Raw genomic sequence first — 21,971 nt, 5'->3', positions numbered from 1 at the left:
AAAACACAAACTGGTTCTGAAGAGGGACAGGATGACCATGTAGGAAAAAGCTAAGAGGCCACCAAACCAAATCCTTTGCTAAGGTTCTGAAAGGGAAGCATTGGAAATGTCACTAGAAATCTTATGATACTTAAGACCCATTTTGTCCCAAGACTCAAGACTCAGACAAGCATCCAACCCTTGATTTCTGAACTTTTCAAGACCATCCCTACTTGTGGAGATAGAGAAGAGACATACACACAAAGACTTACCTTATTCTGGATGTAAAATTCCACATCTTCTTCAGTGAATGGTTTCATGGTAGGAGTTCTTCCTTGTGCTCCAAAATTTAATGTTATTCTCTTGCTTGGTTCTGGGTGTTTGAGAACCACTTCCAGCTTTTGGTCTGCAGCCTTCCTTGCCTTGCAAACCCAAGACACCTAATTCCTCTGTGGATGGAGAAGAGGGGAGACAAGCTGGGAGGTTTGCTTGTTTTTTCCATTTTGTGTTACAGTTTGTTTCAACTTACTAGGAAAAAACATGTCCAATTATCTTTTTCAAGCTCTGGTTTTATTAATTATTATTATTATTTTCAAATGGTGATTCTTAACATATATAAAAAATATCCCAGACACTGCTTTGCCTTTGGTCTGAATTCGAAGCACCTTTCAGACTTTGTTGGGGATTCAGAGCTCTCTTGCCCAGCATTATTTGCTGATTGCCACAAACACTTCCCTGTTTTCTAACTCTTATAACTAGATCGTGCATAAACCCTTTCAAAACACAGAGAAACACTCCCTTGTAGAGGTCAATCCACCCACTTTCCTTCTGTAGCTGTACTGCTAGGTTTACGTTCAGATCACTCATTTGGGTTGCAGTCCACGGCCTCTGCTCCTTATATTTCCTCTCTCTTTCCTGCTGTATTGACAGTAAACGTCGCACCGCCTGTCCCCAGCCTGCAGTTTGCTTCGCCTTCTTTACAGTAAACAGATATAAAGCTTCCTCTTATTAGCTGCCAGCTGCCCAGATAATAAACCCAACACATCGTTAGAAGGGAAAACCATTGATTGGGCCTTATTGATCTGATAAGAGTTGGTGGCTTTTAAAAAAAGGGTATGTCATCCTGGGGGAGAGTGGCAGAGCCCTGTAGAGACGTGCTGCAAACTGTCCCTGGTTAGGAAGAATGGGCTCACTGTTTAGCAAAATAGTTATTTTGGCCCAGATCCACAAAGGTATTTAGGCTCCTAAACTTCCACTGATTTCAGCGGAAGTTAGGAGCTTAAACACCTTTGAAGGTCTGGGTCTTTTCCACTCTGTGTTCTCCCAGCCCTCTTTTGTGTGTTATTACTTGTACAGTGCCAAACGCAATGGGGCTCCTGTCCTGACACTACCACAATACACTTATTATTGTTCATTATTAGCCAAATGATGATAATGTGCTTGGTGCTGTACAAGACCCAACAGAAAATATGGTTCCTGCCTCGAGGAGCTGATAGTCTAAAAATCAAACCTGCTTCTGGATCTCCCAGGGTATTTTCTATTGTCCGTTTATTTAAAGCATTAGCCTCCCAACCTTCCCGCCACTCATTCTCCTACTCCTTTTGGGGCCCTTCTTTAAGGTGATGGCCCAAAGGATTAGCAATGTTGTGAGCTTTGCAGGAGAAGTCAGGGTGCAGAGAGAAGGGAATGTGGAACAGTGGGCTAAGGAGGGCACTGCAGGAACCAGGGATAGAATGGAAGAAGATGTAAGGAGAGGCGGGACAGGACACACTGGCAGAGCACAGGGAACGAGGGAGGGTAAGGAACATTTTAAATATTCAGACTCAATTTAAAAAAGTGTGTCCTTATTTCCCCTCTCCACCCTCTCCGTTCCTAGTTAGAGATTTCAAATCCAGGAAGGTATGAGGACGACGTAGTCATTTTTCTTCACCTCATACACCCACAAGGCTTGTATGTGTGTGGTGGATTTCAGATTCCCGTTTTCCCATGCCCACCAGCTGTCTGGTGCTATAGCAGCTATTGGACAAACAGGCATCAAGGGATCTGGTCCCAGTCATTTCACATTAAACAATAACACACAGCACTTGACGGTTCGAAAGCACTTCACAAAGAGGAATTTAATTCTCACCTCCCTCACCCCATGAGGAAGGCGAGTATAAGCAGTTTGGGCCCAGGACCCTCTTTTTGTCACATGCATGCACAGCACCTAGCACAGTGGGGGCCTGACCTTTCTTTGGCAGCCTCTAGGTGCTACTGCAGTGCAAATAATAAATCATCATTAGGATTATTACCCTCCTTTTACAGATAGGGAAGGAAGACTAAGAAAGGAGAAGCGACTTGCCTGAGCAAGCGTCAAAGCTAGGGTGAGAACGCAGGAATTCCTGACTCCCAGACCCCTGCTCTAACCGGTGGCTTTTGCTGCTTTATTTGCTTAACTTTAGTTAATTCCCCTGGAAAACAAAAAAGCCAGGGGGCGGTGCAAGAGCTGACCCCAGCAGCCAATGGCAGACGGCGGTGTACCGGCCCATGGGGGATTCCAGTGGATTTTGACATGCCTATTTTGGAATCACGGTGTTGCTGAAGGAGAGCCAGGAAATACTGTGTACAACGAAGGGAAAGCCTCCGACGCAGGCAGTAAAAGTCAGGTAAGCCCAAGGAGTGTCAGCAGCTCCTGCTGGAAAGTGAAAGTGTCGGGTTTGGCCAGAAGCAGCAAAGCAGCCTGGGCAGCAGGTGCTTACTTGTCCCTGGCCTTGTGTCAGGATCAAGAAGTCAGAGGCAAATACACCAACTTGTTGTTACAAACTACGGGAGGGAGGGAGAGCACTCTAAAGGGGGAGAGAATAAGAGGGTTGTGGGAGGGTAGAGAAAAATAGAGAGAGTGGGGTAGAGAAGGGAAAGAAAGCAGGGGAGAGAGCGAGAGAGAGCTCTGTGGAGAGAGTGGGAAGAGAACAGAGAAATGGAAGAGAATATAATCTAGGGACCCGCAATGAGCACTTCTGGGTGGGCTGTACAGCAGTTTGTTACAGCAGTGCGGTGAAGCCTCCATCAATCTTCAAGCCGTGAACCTTGATCTCCAAGCCAAATGCAGGATTTCCAGAGGCTTTTTTGACCAGCTAAACTAAAAAAGCACACCTGAGCTCCAATCTGGCCTCCCTATGGCTGCTTCAACCCTCATCCCATTTGTAGCTGAAAATAAAACTGGAGAGGGAGCAAACACTTAAGAAGGAGGGAAAGAGAACCAAACCACAAAGGCACCTAGACTGATCAAAGCAGCGGGGTACATAACAGGGATGTGCTGCCAGAATGATAAAAACAAACTCCCACAAAAGTACTTCCCCCGAGTTTATGAGCAAGTCTGTCCCAGGAGACATGGGCATCAGAGAGAAGTGGCGAGGGAACAGGGAAATCGATTCATTTGTTTGGCTACTTGAACAAATGGCTCTCTCAAACCGCTAACCAGGGAGTGAGGCAGCACCATGCAGCAGATTCCTCATGAGTACCCTTCCTGGGAAATACTTAGACTTTGTTTCTAAAATAGAGAGTCCGCTCAGTACTAACTGTAGCTCTTTGAGTGAATTATCTGTATGGATCACACTCTTGCAATGGGGCGGCGTCCTGGGGCTTCCATTCAGATCTTGTTAGAAAGCAGTATCAGTCAGGGCCACATGGATTCTGAGCAGGCATGGACCAATGCTGAGTGAGGATGATAACAAAACTTTATTTAAGTAATGGGGAAAACCAAGTTTCACTAAGGGAGTTCCCAAAGTACTAGGCCTCTGTCATAAATATAAAGGGAAGGGTAAACCCCTTTAAAATCCCTCCTGGCCAGAGGAAAAATCCTCTCACCTGTAAAGGGTTAAGAAGCTAAAGGTAACCTCGCTGGCACCTGACCAAAATGACCAATGAGGAGACAAGATACTTTCAAAAGCTGGGAGGAGGGAGAGAAACAAAGGGTCTGTGTCTGTCTGTATGCTGCTTTTGCCAGGGACAGAACAGGAATGGAGTCTTAGAATTTTTAGTAAGTAATCTAGCTAGGTATGTGTTAGATTATGATTTCTTTAAATGGCTGAGAAAAGAACTGTGCTGAATAGAATGACTATTCTTGTCTGTGTGTCTTTTTTGTAACTTAAGGTTTTGCCTAGAGGGATTCTCTATGTTTTGAATCTATCTACCATCCTGATTTTACAGAGGTGATTCCTTTACTTCTATTAAAAGTCTTCTTGTAAGAAAACTGAATGCTTTTTCATTGTTCTAAGATCAAAGGGTTTGGGTCTGTGGTCACCTATGCAAATTGGTGAGGATTTTTACCAAACCTTCCCCAGGAAGTGGGGTGAAAGGGTTGGGAGGATTTGGGGGGGAAAGACGTGTCCAAACTACTTTTCCCAGTAAATCCAGTTAAAGTTTGGTAGTGCCAGTGGAAATTCCAAGGGCAAAGGGTAAAATTAATTTGTACTTTGGGGAAGTTTTAACCTAAGCTGGTAAAAGTAAGCTTAGGAGGTTTTCATGCAGGTCCCCACATCTGTACCCTAGAGTTCAGAGTGGGGAAGGAACCTTGACAGCCTCAAACTGGAGCAAGACTTAAGCATATGAGATGTTTCAGATGGAAAAGACCTTTTATATCACATCTAATCCACTTCCCCTTGGACACTGCAAGATTGTGCCCTACAATATTCTCTGGGGCTGTGCCAATTTTTAAATACCCCAAGCAACGAAGCTTCAACCCCTCCCTTTGGGATTCCACAGTAGAAAAGATCTCACTGTCATGATGTTTTGCCAGGTGTTCAGCCTAAATTTTCCCTTTCTCAACTTCATACCAATATCCCTTAAGAAAGCAAGACAGACAGAGAGCTGGAGCTTTGTTTTGAAACAGTTTAGTTCAGGATGGCTGGGAGTAAGCAACCAAGTTCCTCCCACTGGAGTAACACATCCAGTCAGATAGATACTAAACCTAGGTACATTCTGGAATGAAAATAAGCCCTAGCACAGCTAAGTGATCAGCAATGGGGACACTGATGGCTTTGCAATATCAGGGTCACCACAGTCTAAGTAGGTTAGGCCAAGACATCCAGCTGGAAATAGACCATAGAAAAATGCCAACTGCCCCAGCGTTTCAGCCTTAGTGAGCTAGTTTGCTAGTCCATGAAACCTTCCATATTAGCATTTCCTGGTAGCGCAGCTCACCAGCATGCCACCCAAGCAGGCTTGGTCATTGGTACTCTCTTGCCATTTTGTGATTGCATCAAGTCCCACATAAGAAAGGCCATATCAGGTCAGAGCAATGGTCCATCTAGCCCCGTATCTTGCCTCCTGACAGGGCAATTATCGAGTGGTCCATCCCTTGTCCTCCACACCCAACTTCTGGCAGTCGGAGGTTTAGAGACACCCAGAGCACGGGGTTGTATCCCTGCCCATCCTGGCTAATAGCCATTCATGGACCCATCCCCCAAGAAGGTAGCTCATTCTTTTTTGCATCCTGTTATGCTTTTGACCTTCACAACATCAAGCAACAAGGAGAATGAAGAGACCCTTGTGTGGGGCTAGCAGGTGGAGTTAGGGATCTTTAGAAATACTGTGCAGAGTAGCTGTCTCTAGCAATGACCAACTGCTTCTCAAGCCGTTTTTCACGCAGGCTGCTCTGGGACAAGACCTGCACTTGATCGGTTTACTTTGGGCAAAAAGTTCTCTGCATTTTACTTTTTCTTTCTTTAAAAAAAGCCCAGATTTGGTCAAAAGCGATGTTTAAATAACAGTGCCCTGGGAGCGTTTAGAGGCGAGAGGAGGAAGGTTTTCTGTGAGTGCTGCTAATTCATTGTGACAGTATCGAAGTCACACACAGCTGCCACATTGACATATGCTCCCCCCATCCCCATCTATTTCCTGTCCACGGCCTCCCTTCTCCCCCCACCCTCCCCCTTACCAGGGAGCCCACAGGCCACTCGGGGTCTCGTTCAAATCGGGCACTGCATGATGTCGTCATTGGAGGGCGCCTTCACCAGCGCTCCCCCCACCCCCACCAGCACCCTTTGTTGGCCGCAGGGCACAGAGTGGCCACTCCACCCATGGGGGTGGGGCTTGGCCCCGCTGGAGCTGGTTGCCCGCTGAGGGGAGAAGCTGGAGCCCCTCATGCAAGTGTCAACCTTGCTGGGCGGGGGCAGAAGGGGGAACCCTCCTCTGATTGGCTGCCTGCCCCACGGCCCTGTCTCCTGGGGGAGAGCAGCCACTCAGAGCTGCTGCAGGAGGCTGACAGAGCTCTTCCCCCCTCCCCTCAGGGGATGAGATAGGGCTGCCAACCTTCCAGGATTGTCCTGGAGTCTGCAGGAATTAAAAGATTATGGTCGTGTGATGAAACCTCCAGGAATACATCCAACCAAAACTGGCAACACTTGGCTGAGAGGAGGGCATGGCGGGGAAGGAACAGTGGCACCATGCTCTCAGGACGGGAGAAGGAGCCAAAAGATCCCAGGAGCTCAGGGTGTCTCCGCTGCCCCCTCCTGTGAACAATGGGCAGGAGCACCGGGCGAGCAGAGCGGTGCAAGCCCCCCAGTGCCACTCCCTGGCAGGAGCATGGGGGGTGTATGTGACAGGGGGGAGGGGAGGAAAGACTACAGGAAGAAGGGGTGGGGAGGGCCCCCCACTTGCTTTGGCCCAGGGCCCCCTAAAAGCTTAATCCACCTCTGAACGCACCATGTGTGTTGAAAGGGGGGAGGTTTGTGAAGTTGCTGTGTGGTTGGGGTTGTAGTGGGCTTGCCTTGGGGCCGGGTGGCTGCCAGGTTTTTCGCATTTCAAAAGTGCTTCCCCTAGCTACAGTACTTACCTAGCTCCCATCACCCTAGTATTTGAGCACTGCGTGTGATGTATTCATCTTCCCCACATCCCTCTGAGCTAGGCTGAGCCATCATCCCCATGTCACAGACGGGGAACTGAAGCACAAAGAGATTAAGTGACCCACTCAGGCTCATCACACACGGGAAGGCTGTGGCAGAACCGGGAACCAAACCTGGACTGCCCACAGCAGGTCAATGCTCTGCTTCCTCCCACCACCAGGCTTGGAAAGGAAGAGAACTCCACTCCAGCTGCCTGCACCCCCTTGGGGCCTAGGAGAGGGGTGAAGAGCCCTTGGAGCTTCAGAAAGAGTCAATATGAGGGACTGGAGGAGCAGGCAGATGTGGGGCTGGGGGTGTGAAATTAATAGCTGGGCTGTGGGGGCAACACACAGTTAGCTAATTAGACTGTTGGGACCTGGGGAGAAGGTGGCAGCTCTGCTCCATCAGCAGCCCCGAGCGCTTCCGTAGCAGGGCCAGAATCACCTCATGCTGTACAGGCGGGGGAGCTGGCAACAGCGTAACTGCCACCCCTGGGGGGTTCGAGAGACCAGGTGGGTGAGGTAATATCTTCTGTTGATGGTGGGCAGGGGGAAAGACAGGCCAGAATACTATATAGGCTTTCAAAATGTTATGCTTTGAGGGGAATAGCTCATCAGTTTTGAGCATTTGGGGGATGGGAAGACCGGCAGCAGCTCCAGCTGCACAGGATCAGCCCAGATCACATGGCCAGGCTCAACCTATGTAAAAGCCCAGCCCCAGCGCTGAACTGGCAGGCCCACAAGGCAGATTTTATAAAGTTACTTTTCACACTAGAAGCGCATTTGGGTAGTGCTCAGTATTACTTCCCCAAAGGCAGAGGGAAGGCCCCATGCAGAGGGAAGGCAGCCTCCTCACCAGTCGTCAAGACTTCTTCCTACAGCAACTTGGCTTTTGCTTGCAGGTTACAAAGTGTTGCCAGTGCTCATGATATTTGGTGTTTGTCTTAGAGAGCCAGGTGTTGAAATCAAGTGATTATATGAGAACCTCAGCTTTCTTTTTATAAAAGCCTCATAGGATATGGCTACAGCTATGTAAGCCCAGGGTCAAGCCTAACCCCCACTTGCGTCCACACTCCCATTGTGCTAACTTAGGGCTCAGGCCCAGGGCCCTAGGACCGTGCAGAGCTGGAGGGTCTGAGCCTGTGTTAATCTGGGACCTAGGGTCTGAGCCCTGTTGCTTTCCTGTGTGGACGAAGACCCAGCTTGACTCAGGTCCCAGAAGTCCTCCAAACGTATCCCAGAGTTCCCAGAAGCAGAGCAGCAGCACTACAGGCTGCAAGCAGGGGCTGGAAGTGCTATTGCTGCCTGGCTGAGCATGGTGCCTGTAGCAGCTCTTGCTCCAGCTCCTCCCCACTGCTGGGTAGGGTTCCCATATTTCAAGTTCCCACATGTTAGATGTTGCTTGTAATCATTAGAACTGGGAGCACTGGCTGTTGGGAGTCTGAAAGGACAGGAAACAGGAAGGAGGGGGAGGAGTTGAGAGGCTGGAGAAAGCTACAGAGGGTGCAGCAGTAGCTTGGTAAAGAGATTTCCACTTTGAAAATAAAGTCCTGGTGAAGCTTGTTAGTAACTTGCCTGGTTGATGCAACATTTTGGGGACAAGGATGGGTCTTCTGCCTCTGAACCCACCTGCACCCTTTCTGCAAAGCCCAGGTGAGCCTCCAATTGCTTTTACTACCTGGATCCATACGTTTGAGACTTTTGCAAATCCGTGCTACAGAGATTTCTGAAGAAATATGTTTGCAATCCGTGCTACAGAGATTTCTGAAGAAAGCGTGCTCTGCTAATCCACTGCATTGGAACAGAAGGGCAACATATTTTTTACACTTTTCCCCTTGCAGATGATAAATATGAGACTGCACTCACTGCATTAAAGAACTTTTTTGTACCAAAAGTTGTAGTAGCTAATTGCTACAGATTTCGCCAGCATGAGCAGAAACCAGGGGAAACTATAATGCAGTATATTGCTTCCTTGATGAGTCTGATTGTAATTTGTGACTTTTGGAATATGGCAGATAAGATGATTAGAGACCAGCTCATTGAGAAAACAACCATGCTTCATGTAGGAGAACGCTTACTTCTAGAACCACAACTTACACTAGAAAAAGCAATAACCATTGCTACTCAGACTGAGTCAGCTACAGCTGAAGCCAAAATAATGAGCATGGATACAGGAGGCACAATCCAGGCTGTGACTCCTTTGCAGAAAAGTTCACTACCACTGCAGACACACAATTGCAAGAGGAAAACTAATGAATCAGCAAATCAAAATACAGTAAAAGCATGTTTTCGCAGTGGATCCCCACAACACCTTGCAAGCTACACAGGATGTCCAGCAAAAGTAACTCAGTGCAATCATTGCAAAAAGATTGGGCATTTTGCTAAAGTATATCGCAGTAGCCAGTTCAATCAACAGGTGCATGCAGTTACAATACCAGATGTTACTGTGCTGAGCGTGGGCAAAATCACTACTGCACATATTCCAGAACAGATAAAGTGCACGGTAAACGTTTCTGCCACACCCTCAGGCAAACCACACTCTATTCAGCTAATGTTGGACACTGGCTCAGCAGTATCTATACTACCTGATTCCATCTATCTGCATTACTTTAAAGACGTGCCTCTTACTGAACCCAAGCTTCACTTGGTGTGCTACTTGAAAAACCATATTCCAGTACGTGGCTGCCTGCCAGCAATAGTTACTTTTGGTGATTGCTGTGTAACTGCAGAGTTCTACATTGTCCAGAAGGTCACGCCTATCTTTGGCAGAGATTTATTGGCTGCTTTACATCTCAGGGTAGTTAATGGATGACTTGATCTTTCTCAGCAAAGCACTCTTGTGGTACACAAGAGTTTCAGCTGGGACCCAACACCAGGTTGAGGAGAAACTCGGCTGTGCTTATGGGTTTCTGCATAAAGTTAAAATGCGGAATAATGTGATGCCTGTACGACAGAAGTTATGGCGCTTACCATATTCAGTCTGTTTCAGAGGAACTTAGAAAACTTGTTCAAAAAGGACATTATTGAAGAGATCGACTCCTCAGAATGGGTTTCACCTATAGTCGTGATGCAGAAGGGTGGAGGCATTCACCTCTGTGTGGAGTTAAGGGAGCCGAATAAAGCTATTGTGATTGACAGCCATCCTCTTCCTCACATAGAAGTATTTGCAGAACTCCATGGAGCAAAGATGTTTTCTACTCTTGATTGGCAGAGCGCATACCACCAGGTTATGTTGCATGAAGATAGCAGAGACCTCACAGCATTTATTACACGAGGGACTATTTCATTTTAAACGTGTTCCATACCGTCTCGCATCTGCCCCAAGTGCCTTTCAAAAAATCATGTCATTGATACTGAAGAATCAACATGGAGTTCAGTGCTATCTGGATAATATTATCATGTTTGGAAATACTTCTGAAGAGCATGACAATAGCCTGCAGTCTGTACTAAACTGCATCAGCTCAGCAGGCCTCCAGTTTAATAGGTCCAAATGCAAATTTAGACAAACTGAACTCTTTCTGGGGCATACAATTTCACAGGCTGGACTAAAGCCTATCCAGATCATATCCTGGCAATTTCAAATGCTCCTCCTCCAACAGATTTGCAAACCTTACATTCCTTCTTGGGTCTTACCTCCTGGTATGCAAAATTCATTCCCAATTATGCTTCTGTCATTCAATCGTTACAAGAATTACTACAGGGAAGTTCAATCTTAGTGTGGACAACGGATGCACAAGCTAGTTTCAAAACAGTGAAAGACTTGATTGTCCATAGTCCAGAACTTGCACTATTCAGTCCTGCATTGCCCACAATTGTAACTACTGATGCTTCTGATTATGGACTTGGGGCAGTTCTCACACAACTGCACGAGGACAACACAGAGAGGACTGTTGCATTTGCTTCAAGGACATTAAGTAATGCTGAGAGAAAATATTCGACAGTCGAAAAAGAAGCACTTGCTTGTGTCTGGGCTACTGAAAAATGGAGAACTTACCTGTGGGGCCACACGTTCAAGTTGCGCACAGACCACAGCCCTTTGACGACGTTGCTCACCACAAAAGGAGTGGGAAGAGCAGGATACCGTATTGCTCAATGGTCTGCAAGACTACCCTCTTTCAATTATGAGCTGGAATATAAGCCTGGAAACCAAAATGTGGTCGCTGATTGCCTTTCTCGCCTGCCTTCGCCTTCACCAGATGGTCCACCAGAGGATGAGGATGTAGTGGTTGCGCTTATTACAAGCACTCTCACTGCAGTTACAAGAGAACAATTTCAAGCTGCTTGTTCAGCATGTCCAATTCGACAAAAACTATGGGAATTTCTGACAAAGAGATGGTCCAGTCACCCTAAAAATCTTGACCCAGTTTTGCTGCCTTATTTTAGGGTTTGGGATGAACTTTGTTTGATGGCTGTGTGCCATGAGGTACACACCGGCTCCTTGTGCCAGAAGAATTACAGTCAAAACTCATACACCTGGCACACGATAATCAAGGAACTGTCAGAACCAAATGACTATGGGATCTGTATTGGTGGCCAGGGATGGACTCTCAAACTGAAGCACTCATAAAATCCTGTGTCACTTGCCAAATGCATGTGAAGACAGCAGTGACATGTACCCCTCCATTACAGCCTGTTCCTCTTCCTGAATCTGCATGGGAAAAAGTGGCGATTGACATTGTTGGACCCCTTGATACTGCTCCAATTGACTGCCGTTATGCCATCACTTTAATAGACTATTTCAGTAAATGGCCTGAGGTAGTGTTTACATCGCAAATCTCTTCTGCTACAGTAATTAAGTTCCTCTCTTCAGTTTTTAGCAGGGAAGGTAACCCCAAAGAACTGGTTTCAGATAATAGTAGTCAATTATTTTCCCTGGAGTTTGAAACTTTTCTAGCACAGAGGAAGATTTTACACAGAAGGTCATCCCTATATTACCCTCAAGCCAATGAGGAAATCAAACAGTTTAACAGAAGTTTGAAAGAGTTTGCAAATAGCTAAACTGGAAGGGCAATTGTGGATACCCTTCACTACTGATTTCTTGCAAGCATACTGGGCTACACAACATGCCACAACGCAAAGATCACCCACAGAGTTACTGCATGGAAAACAGATGAATACTAAACTGAACACTGCTGGATTGTTAAAGGCACGACCTGAGGCCCCAACCGAGGATGATGTGAGAAAAACAGTTGAACAGAACCAAGCAAAGTCTAAGGCTTTCACAGAGAAGCGGTGGGGTGCTAAGAAACCAAAGTTTGAATGTGGTTCCTTCGTTAGAATACGAAAACCTGGAATTTTACACAAAGGGGACCATATATTTACAGCTCCTTTTAAAATCATAGAGATGAAGGGGCGGGTATGGAATGCTTCTTATCTTGCACCTGCCTATGCACCAAGAGGAGATTATGCCAACAACCAGTCTGCACTGGATGACTTCACCGTAGTACCAACACAACAAGACATTGCACTGGAACCAGGGCTTGAGAGACGGCCTGTCAGACCCAGACGACCACCTGTCTGGACTAGAGACTATTTTATGTAGTATCTACAGTGTTTTCAATGTAATATTTCTGCCAACAGTATAGTGTCTTGTTTATATTTGTTCCTGTGATTAGAACAATAATGTTTATTTTAAGTGGGAGAGTTTCTTAAGAGAGGAGGGAATGTGGTGTTTAGATGTTGCTTGTAATTATTAGAATTGGGAGCACTGGCTGTTGGGAGTCTGAAAGGACAGGAAACAGGAAGGAGGGGGGAGGAGTTGAGAGGCTGGGAGAAAGCTACAGAGGGTGCAGCAGCAGCTTGGTAAAGAGGTTTCCACTTTGAAAATAAAGTCCTGTTGAAGCTTGTTAGTAGCTTGCCTGGTTGATACAACACCACACAGAGGACACTGCCCACCCCCACCCCCCACTGTTCCTCAGACATTCTTGTCAACTGCTGGAAATGGCCCACCTTGATTATCACTACAAAAGGTTTCCCCCCCCCCCCCACTCTCCTGCTGGTAATAGCTCACCTTACCTGATCACTCTCGTTACAGTGTGTATGGTAACACCCATAGTTTCATGTTCTCTATGTATATAAATCTCCCCACTGTATTTTCCACTGAATGCATCCGATGAAGTGAGCTGTAGCTCACGAAAGCTTATGCTCAAATAAATTGGTTAGTCTCTAAGGTGCCACAAGTCCTCCTTTTCTTCTTGCCAGGAGGAGAGGTAGCTGTGGGGGATGGGACTGGGGGAGGGGGGCGTGGAGGGACACAATTTCTACTGTACAGTTTCTTTCCACTTTGACTATCTAACATTTATAAACAACAAGTATTATGGCCTCAAAAATAAATGTAAATCAAATTTAAATGTACCTTTTTACATATAGTCAGCCCTTTCCTACTGCACTTCTTGGGCCCATGCACATTTCTTTGAAGAGCATATCTTGCTCAGCAGTGGTTGACTGCTCATCAAGTAGCCATGAAAGTCTTTGCAAGATGTGTGCCTGAAGTTGTACAGTACAAGCAGGATCCCATTCAGCGATTCAACAGTCAGTACCATGCCACCCTTCCTTCTGCGCTGCTCCCGGCTGGGGTGTTGCCTTCAGAGCTGGCGGCCGGCCAGCAGTTGCCACGCTCCAGCGGCTCTGAAGGCAACACCCCAGCAGCAGCAGTACAGAAGTAAGGGTAACAAACCAGTGAACACGCACACTGCTATTAAGGCTTGCCGGGAATTGCAGTTCTACCAAAATTGATGTTGGAAAAAAGACGAGCAAGGAAAAGTGACGGACATTTGTTCATATTTCAAAAATCTGCCCGGACAGAAATTGGAGGACCAAAAAAAGAGCTCATGTCCAGGAAAACCTGGATGTATGGTAACCCTGTGGGCGGAGCTTGCCTGGAGCAGGGAGCAAAAGCTGACAGGCAGGAGCAGCATCCCCTTCCCCAGCCATGCTGAGCTGGGAGCTCTGCTGCTTCTCTTCCCTGCAGGGCAGCTGCATTGGTCCCTCTCTGCTTGCTGCCCCTTGCTCTCAGGTCCGCCCTGCCCTCCCTGGGGCTGTGGGGGCATCCTGCATTGTGAGGGCAGTGAGTGACAGCCAGCCCCAAAACTTCCCCACAACCTCCCAGGGATCCCATATCCCTGCTTCCTGAGCTGCGGCAAGGGCAGGGCTAAGGGATCCCGAGGGTGCTGGAGCACACTACACCCCAGGCCTGAGTGATACATTTCACCCTCTGCAGCCGACACCAGCCAGGCTGGGTGGGTGTCTTTTCTCTGATACCTTCATTTTATGTCAAACTTCAAAACAGACAAAAACAAATAAAAACCAACCAACCAAAAACACCTTCATTGAACAGCCCAGTTTAAAAATTAAGAATTGCAAAGTTTCATTATAATTTGACACCCCTAGAGACTGATGTGCTAATTATCCTCAGAGCAGGTGCACATGGGCATTGTCCTGCCATGGGACTCAGCCTGGGGAGCCCAATTATCAGATTAGATGGTAGTTCAGTATAAAGCCTTCTCAAACTGCCGTCATTTGACTGAGATAGTCACCAAGGGAACGGATTATGTACTTGTGTGTTCTTTACGGGCACCTGAGGCCTATCAATAGCCCTGCCACAGTTCGGAAACAGGGTGGGCAGTAGAGTTTTCCCACAGTGCACCACATTCCTAGGGCTAGAGTGTCAACATGTAGAAGGTGGTAGGCACTTTGGGATATGTTTACTGTGACTCGGATCTGTGCACTGCAGTGTAGACGCCTTCAAGCACAAGTCAGAAAATTCTTAATCTAGGGTTAAAATGCAATGTAGACGCTCAAGCCCAGGGTTCCTCAATCAGATGACTTGAGTCCCACCAACTTTAGGTTTACATTACTGTGTAGACATGATACCCTTAGTTGCAGAGACAAGCTTGAAAACATGAATGCTAAAAGCTCAAAAAACTCGAAAGCAAATTGACCCCCGCATTTATTTTTCACAATCTCATGATTTTTGAACACTTGCAGTTGGAAATACACAGTATCCTAACAAAATGTTGTCCAGACCAAATTTATGAGCTCTTACTGAAACACAATCTCAGGTAGCCCAGGATAGTAGTTTTATAGCCAATCTGCTTGTAACCATTTCTGCTGGCTATTAATGTTTCTGCCCTGTGTTTAAGAAAAACTAGGTGATCTCTTAAATGACTGCAACAGAATACACCAAGCCTCAGCAGAACAGAGTTAAATGGAGTGTTTTCTTCTTAATCATCAGGGAATTACAATTGGCAGCTCATCTCTCCTCCTGGCTATTGCAAACATTCAAGGACAAGCAAGAGGGTTAAGCAGACACCAGCAAGAAGCCCAACTGATGGTCTCTAACTGGGTGTGTGATGTGGCATGTTTGCACCCCGTACATTTCAGTGTAATGGAAAACCACATGTGCAATTGCTTCAAGCAGGATTTTGTCATGATTTCCTTCTGTAGGAGATGTCAAGGGCTATTGCCTCAAAGGAATAATAGCAAGAGCAGAGATGTGTGGCAGATGTTAACTGGGGCTTGATGAGTGCTAGTTAATATTCAGCTTTGCAGAGTAATTGGATCATAGGACTTGGGAGGCAGGCACAAAGATATTTGTCTAGGTTCACATGCATTGAGAGGCACTGGGTTTTCTAAAAAAAAAAAAAAAAAATAACGAGGCATCTTAGAGACTAACAAATTTATTTGGACATAAGCTTTTGTGGGCTAGAACCCACTTCATCAGATGCATGGAGTGGAAAATACAGGAGCAGGTATAAATACATGAAAAGTTGGGAGTTGCCTTACCAAGTGTGAGGTCAGTCTAACGAGACAATTCAATTAACAGCAGGATACCAGGGGAGAAAAAATAACTTTTGTAGTGGTAATGAGAGTGGCCCATTTCAAACAGTTGACAAGAAAGTGTGAGTAACAATAGGGGGAAATTAGTATGGGGGAAAGTAGGTTTTTAGGTTTTGTAATGATCCAACATTAGAAAAGCAATGGATTTTCTGTAACTAAGTGAGGCTTTTTATGGTAAAGTTTGTTATAATGCATTATTACTCATCTAGTGCATAGGCAATTTACCGATAAATCTTTCCCTGAATAGCTTGCAAGCTAACTCAACAATGTATAGATACAAATAGACATACCTGCCACTAGGCTAGGAGTGTAGATGCTGGGGTGTCTGGAGAGTTCTTGAGAGTCACAAGTAAGCAGATAACTGGGATTTGTCTGGGATGCTGGGTAGGGATACTGGAGGCCAGCTGAGAATCTGGGGTCTTATTGCGGGGGCTGGTGCCTGGGGACTCACTGGGTAATACCGAGGCCTCTGACCTTCTGTCCCTGCATGCTGACCACCTGTTCCTACTGATGGCTCTTGTTCCTACTAAGTGCTCCTTTCCTGCTCTGAGTGAGCTGGGGGAAATAGTGAGAACACTAAGCACCACAGCAGCTCCCTAGAGGGAGAAAGAGCAACTGCTACCCCTGGCTGGAGCCCAGCATGATGGATGAGAATTCAGTAGAGCTGGGGGTAGGTGTGACAGGGATGCTACATTTGTGAGTGGCATGGAGATGCTTAGCACATAACAGCCTTGGACAGGGCATGGGAATGCAAACCCAACCCAGTGACTGAAGGGGCTTAGAATTCATGATTTCGAACAGATTCCACCCCACGATTTGTTAACATTGCTTTGAGGTGAGGACTTGGGGCAGGTCTACTGTATAATTGCAGCGGCTCAGGGGTATGGATTTTTCACCCCCCTGAGTGACGTAGTTATACCGATATAGGTCTATAGGATAGACTTAGCCTTGAAATTGGAGGCATCAGACGGATTCAGGAGTGTGGTCCAGGCATACATTAGAAGTCACTTGGAAGAGGGCCCAGACTCAAACAGCAGTAAGGACACAGCAGGGGCTAGGTAGCTGCACATTTTGAACAGAGAAGGGAGGAAGCAAAGGAAAAATGAAGCAGGCAAGGGCTATGTTATGCAGGGGCTTGAAGATCAGACAGCAGTTAGGGTCACGGTGGAAAAAGGTGGACATAGAGGAACAATTAGGGTGACCATATTTCCCAAAGGGAAAACAGGACACCACATGGGGTTGGCTCAAGGCCTCCCTGGCCCCAGCTGCTCACCCAAGGTGGCCCTAGCTGTCACTGGTCACTCAAACCCTGCTGCCCCCTCTCCCCCCCCCCCCCCCAAGAACCCTTCCTCCCTCCCCCTCCAGCCCAGCCTCCCCCCTGCACAGGGGGGCGGGAGGGGGCGAGCAAATGGGACAAATGCCCACCAGTACACTACAGTAGAGGATTAAAGTTAATGAGACACTTTACTAGAAATAGGTTACAAATGGAACAAAAAGAAAAGGAGTACTTGTGGCACCTTAGAGACTAACCAATTTATTTGAGCATGAGCTTTCGTGAGCTACAGCTCACTTCATCAGATGCATACCGTGGAAACTGCAGCAGACTTTATATATACACAGAGAATATGAAACAATACCTCCTCCCACTCCACTGTCCTGCTGGTAATAGCTTATCTAAAGTGAGCATCAGGTTAGGCCATTTCCAGCAAAAATCAGGTGAGAAAACCTGGATTTGTGCTGGAAATGGCCTAACCTGATGCTCACTTTAGATAAGCTATTACCAGCAGGACAGTGGGGTGGGAGGAGGTATTGTTTCATATTCTCTGTGTATATATAAAGTCTGCTGCAGTTTCCACGGTATGCATCTGATGAAGTGAGCTGTAGCTCACGAAAGCTCATGCTCAAATAAATAGGTTAGTCTCTAAGGTGCCACAAGGACTCCTTTTCTTTTTGCAAATATTTGTTAGTCTCTAAGGTGCCACAAGTCCTCCTTTTCCTTTTGCGGATACAGACTAACACGGCTGCTACTCTGAAACATACATTTGTTTTGCAAGCAAACATATTCTCAATCTCTGTCAATAGACAATTCAAGTTCAAGCTGCTCCCCACTAACAAGATGCTTGGCTCTTCCCTCTTTATTGGCTGCTTTGTGCTGTCACAGCCAAACAACCTCAGGGAACAGTTCAATCATTTGCATTACACTGGCTCAAGGTTGCAGTGGAGCAAGGGTAGATATGTAGGGCCAGAGCTGGTCAAATGGAGAATTCACTGCAGAGCTCCTGAGAAATAGAAGGAGCAGGAGAAAGTGGAGCACAAGCTTTTAAAATTAAAAAGCATTACAATTTTGCAGAAATAGGCTTGTGTCATTTGACTGGTAGGAGGAACAAGAGCCTTCATCTACCTGTATCCCCCCCAAACAAATTAAGAACACAACATGAACATGCCTGCCAATTTAATGACAAAAAAGGGCAGGGCTCCTACCATCCATGCAGAGAATCTGGATGGGATAAGGAGTGGAAATTCAGACACATTTCAAATGACAGGAGAGGGCAAGGGCAAATGCCAATTTCAAACTACCCAGCCTCTGAGAACTGATCAAACTTAGCCCCCACATTCACACTGCACAAGGGAAAGGCTAAGTCACCCCAAGAGTTCACGCCACCAAGTTTTTGAAGATACTAGGACAAAAGCATAACAGTTACTTCTCTATAATACTCTGCCTTTCTGCAATACTTCTCATCCAACAGAGAAGGATAGGCTAGTGGGTAGGGACTTGGGAGACTTAAGGTTTAATTCTTTGCTCTTCCACAGACTTCCTGTATGACCTTGGGCAAGTCACAGTCTCTGTGCCTCCAATTACTAGCTGTAAAATGAGAATATTAATACTTGCCTACCTCATGGGCCTGTTGTGAGGTTTAGTACATTGAAGACCAGAGGACACTCAGGTATGATGGTAGCGGGGGATGACAAATATTTTAGGTCAAGATAACTTTACAAACAATAAGTGTCATACCCTGTGATGTAGATAAACTGTATTGGTTCCATTGTATAGATTAGGGAATTAAAGTTTCAGAAAGGGTAAGCCTCAGGAATAGAAATCTGAGATTCAGCCCTATCTACTGCACTACATGATCTAAGAACTGTAAAAATGTAAGTAAGTATTAATCAGACACTCCCAAGTGAATGCCAATGAAATAGAATGAAAGCTGTACCCAAGGGGAAAAAGGGCTCTGGTAAACAACCACCACCTGATACTGTTTAAGCAATAGCTCTCATCCAGGGAGTGCATTACATGACTATTTTGGTGAACACTGCAGGTATATTCTTAGCCCAGCTACACACCCTGTGATATGCCTCTCAGGTTTACAAATAGAAGAAAAAACCTCAAGCATTTGCTACATCAACAGAAGTTTATAGTAATGAAAACCAGAAATTGAAACTATCCGCACAGCTGGGGAAGGATGGTGCCTCAAGAAGAATACATTAGAACTTAAGTGTTAGGGGGGCAAGCTGCAGCTCAAAGTGGCCATCAAAATGATAAAGGGATACTACTAATGATAAAGGATGGTAAAGGGATACGATTATATGGACAGCTGCCACACTGACCACATTAAGTTAGAAGTCTTACATTTTAGAGACATTGACCCAAATTCTGCTCCCACTTACATCAGTGCAATTGGAAGCAGAATTGGACTGCTTCTTCCCTAGTGTTTAAATACTGCCTTCACTTAACTTTGGGGGTCTGCTCTGCTAAGGTCTAGGGTAAAAGCCAAGGGAAAGACCACAGAGAAAGTCACTGCTATTAGGCCGGGACTCTTTTGCTTACATGGGAGTGACATAGATACTCCCACCATCCAGGAGCCCATTTTGGAGGAAGAGCAGATTGGGGGAAATCCCCACAAACCCCAGAGCTGCAGGGGTGGGATGAGCCTGAGCAGAGATGTGGGGCCAGAGAGCAAGTGACAGTTCAGCAGCAACTGAAGTGCCCTGTACTGAATGGCTTAATCTGCTGCCAAGGCTGCAGCAGGTTTTATCCACATGCTCCTTTCTTGAAGCATCAACATTCTATACCAGACCCACTACTGGAGCAGGTTGGTAGGGATGCTAGTGCTGCTCCCCACCTCATGCTGGCTGAGCAGATGAATGGAACTTCTGTTAATCCTGCCAGAGGAAAATTTAAGGGCCTTGAACTGTGGTGGAAGTTTACACTTGAAATTAGACGAAGGTTTCTAACAACCAGAGGAGTGAAGTTCTGGAACAGCCTTCCAAGGGAAGCAGTGGGGGCAAAAGAACTATCTGGCTTCAAGATTAAACTCGATAAGTTTATGGAGGAGATGGTATGATGGGATAACATGATTTTGGCAATTAACTGATCTTTAAACTATTCATGGTAAATAGGCCCAATGGCCTGTGATGGGATGTTAGATGGGGTGGGATCTGAGTTACTACAGAGAATTCTTTCCTGGGTACCTGGCTGGTGAGTCTTGCCCACATGCTTGGGGTTCAGCTGATCGCCATATTTGGGGTCAGGAAGGAATTTTCCTCCAGGGCAGCTTGGAAGAGGCCTGGGGGGTTTTTGCCTTCCTCTGCAGCATGGGGCACGGGTCACTTGCTGGAGGATTCTCTGCACCTTGAAGTCTTTAAACCATGATTTGAGGACTTCAATAGCTCAGACATAGGTGAGAGGTTTATTGCAGGAGTGGGTGGGTGAGATTCTGTGGCCTTCATTGTGCAGGTCAGACTAGATGATCATAATGGTCCCTTCTGACCTTAATATCTATGAATCTATGGTGCTGCTTACACTGAACAAATACAATCTGTGAGTGATTCAAAGGACATCCTGAAATAAAGCAGATGAAAGCAATCCAGCCCTACATTCTCAGGGATCTGGTCCATGGCTAGCTACCATCTCAACAAAAAAGGTCAGTCTGGATAAAGGTAAGCAGTATTTTTAATGTTTATCCAGTCTCTTAAACTTGCCCAGTCTCAAGCAATCCCATTATGCCACACATTCTGCATGGAGCAGTCACTCAGCCTTCCCCTGAATCCATCAGAATGGTATCCAAACAACATACCACACATGAGCAGTTGGCAAAGGAATTTTGTGTGCAATGGGAGAGTGGCACTGTGCATTAGGACAAGAGGAAACTGCACAACCCCCCCTCCCCCCAACATAATCACACTACCCTTACAATGTCACTATACCAGGACAGAGTGGGAGAAGGGTGCCCACAGTGAAGCCCAAGACCTCTCCACATCTATCCTCTCCACTTCATGGTGAGGACGAAGCTCAGGCACCTCAGCTTGTCAGCTGTCAAGAGAAATATGGATACAGACCAACAGGCTGCTCTTTTAATTTGGTGAATTATGTACATGACCTAGGAGAGAGCTGCTGTCACTTCTGTACCAGGTTGTGTTTTCCCCCCCAAAAGAGTTTAGAAGTTACTCAGCGAAGATGCTCTCACAGCAGCTCGTCAAGACGGTAGTTGTTTCCTTCAGAAATTCAAAGACAATTTGGCCACCACTGTCTCATCTCCAACCATCAAAAAAAGATGCAAACTGATAATTCTGGGAAAAGCATAGTTGAGTGTATTTCAGAAATCAACTTTTTTTAAACCAATATAGGAGGCTGCAATGGGAGAGTTGTTTTTACTTTTACCTTACTAGCTTGAATCTGGTCCAGGTTAGACATAACTAAAAGTTGTTACTGTTTGATGGCTGTTTGGCAGTCCATAGGGAAAGGTGTTACTGCTACCACAATTAGCACCACTGCTGGAAGTTTTCACAGAGGGTCCAGTATACCTCTCAAAGTGTCCATGATTTCAAGGAATGACACTGATGTTAGTCCCAACAGGGGTGGGGGAACCTCACCTTTATTATTGACTATTTACATCAGAAATGGAGAATGAAGCAGCTGAGACAGATTGTTCCTTATTGTGAATAACTAATACGTCAATACTTTCAAGTTTTCCACATGAATAGTTTGTCCCCCTCATTTCAGGTCTTTAATAAATTGCATTTCTCATTTGGGCCTGGGTGACTGAAAGGTATGAGGGTCAGTAGTTAAATGGCACTTGTTCACAGTGGGAATTTGTCCTAGTTACAGCCATTGATGTTAAAACTGCAGTTTGTGGCAGGGCATCTTACTGAGTTCCAAGCAAGAAAGGAATGCATCAGAGAGAGTCACAGCTTTGTCATCACTAAGGGTTTGTATGAGTGCAGATAAACCAATGGCTGGCCACAGATAACTAACTTGGACAAATCCCCACGGTCACAAAGGATAGACCGAGGC

At 46.1% G+C, this 21,971-nt stretch overlaps 1 protein-coding gene and 1 long non-coding RNA gene across 5 annotated transcripts in view; one reads left to right on the top strand and one right to left on the bottom strand.

Annotated features, from left to right (window-relative positions):
- The window catches only part of MAB21L3 (mab-21 like 3), a 36,619-nt gene extending 23,252 nt beyond the window's left edge, over positions 1-13,367 (bottom strand). For 2 of the 4 annotated variants that reach the window (XM_077822738.1, XM_077822729.1), the window contains exon 1: positions 252-976. In XM_077822738.1, coding sequence (XP_077678864.1) covers positions 252-299 — 48 coding nt within the window. In that variant the 5' untranslated portion in view covers positions 300-976. Of the gene's footprint in view, positions 1-251; positions 977-13,196 lie in introns of those variants that run through there. The other 2 variants (XM_077822720.1, XM_077822709.1) reach the window with 2 other exon arrangements.
- LOC144268129 (uncharacterized) overlaps positions 2,366-21,971 on the top strand; it is a 33,111-nt gene continuing 13,505 nt past the window's right edge. Inside the window, exon 1 of the long non-coding RNA XR_013346710.1 lies at positions 2,366-2,624. This is a non-coding gene — a long non-coding RNA (uncharacterized LOC144268129). The remainder of the gene's footprint in view (positions 2,625-21,971) is intronic.

The sequence above is a fragment of the Eretmochelys imbricata genome, chromosome 1 (genome assembly GCF_965152235.1).
Source record: "Eretmochelys imbricata isolate rEreImb1 chromosome 1, rEreImb1.hap1, whole genome shotgun sequence".
NCBI lineage: Eukaryota > Metazoa > Chordata > Testudines > Cheloniidae > Eretmochelys > Eretmochelys imbricata.
The sequence above is the reverse complement of the archived record's forward strand: the minus strand, read 5'-3'. Positions and strand labels throughout refer to the sequence as shown.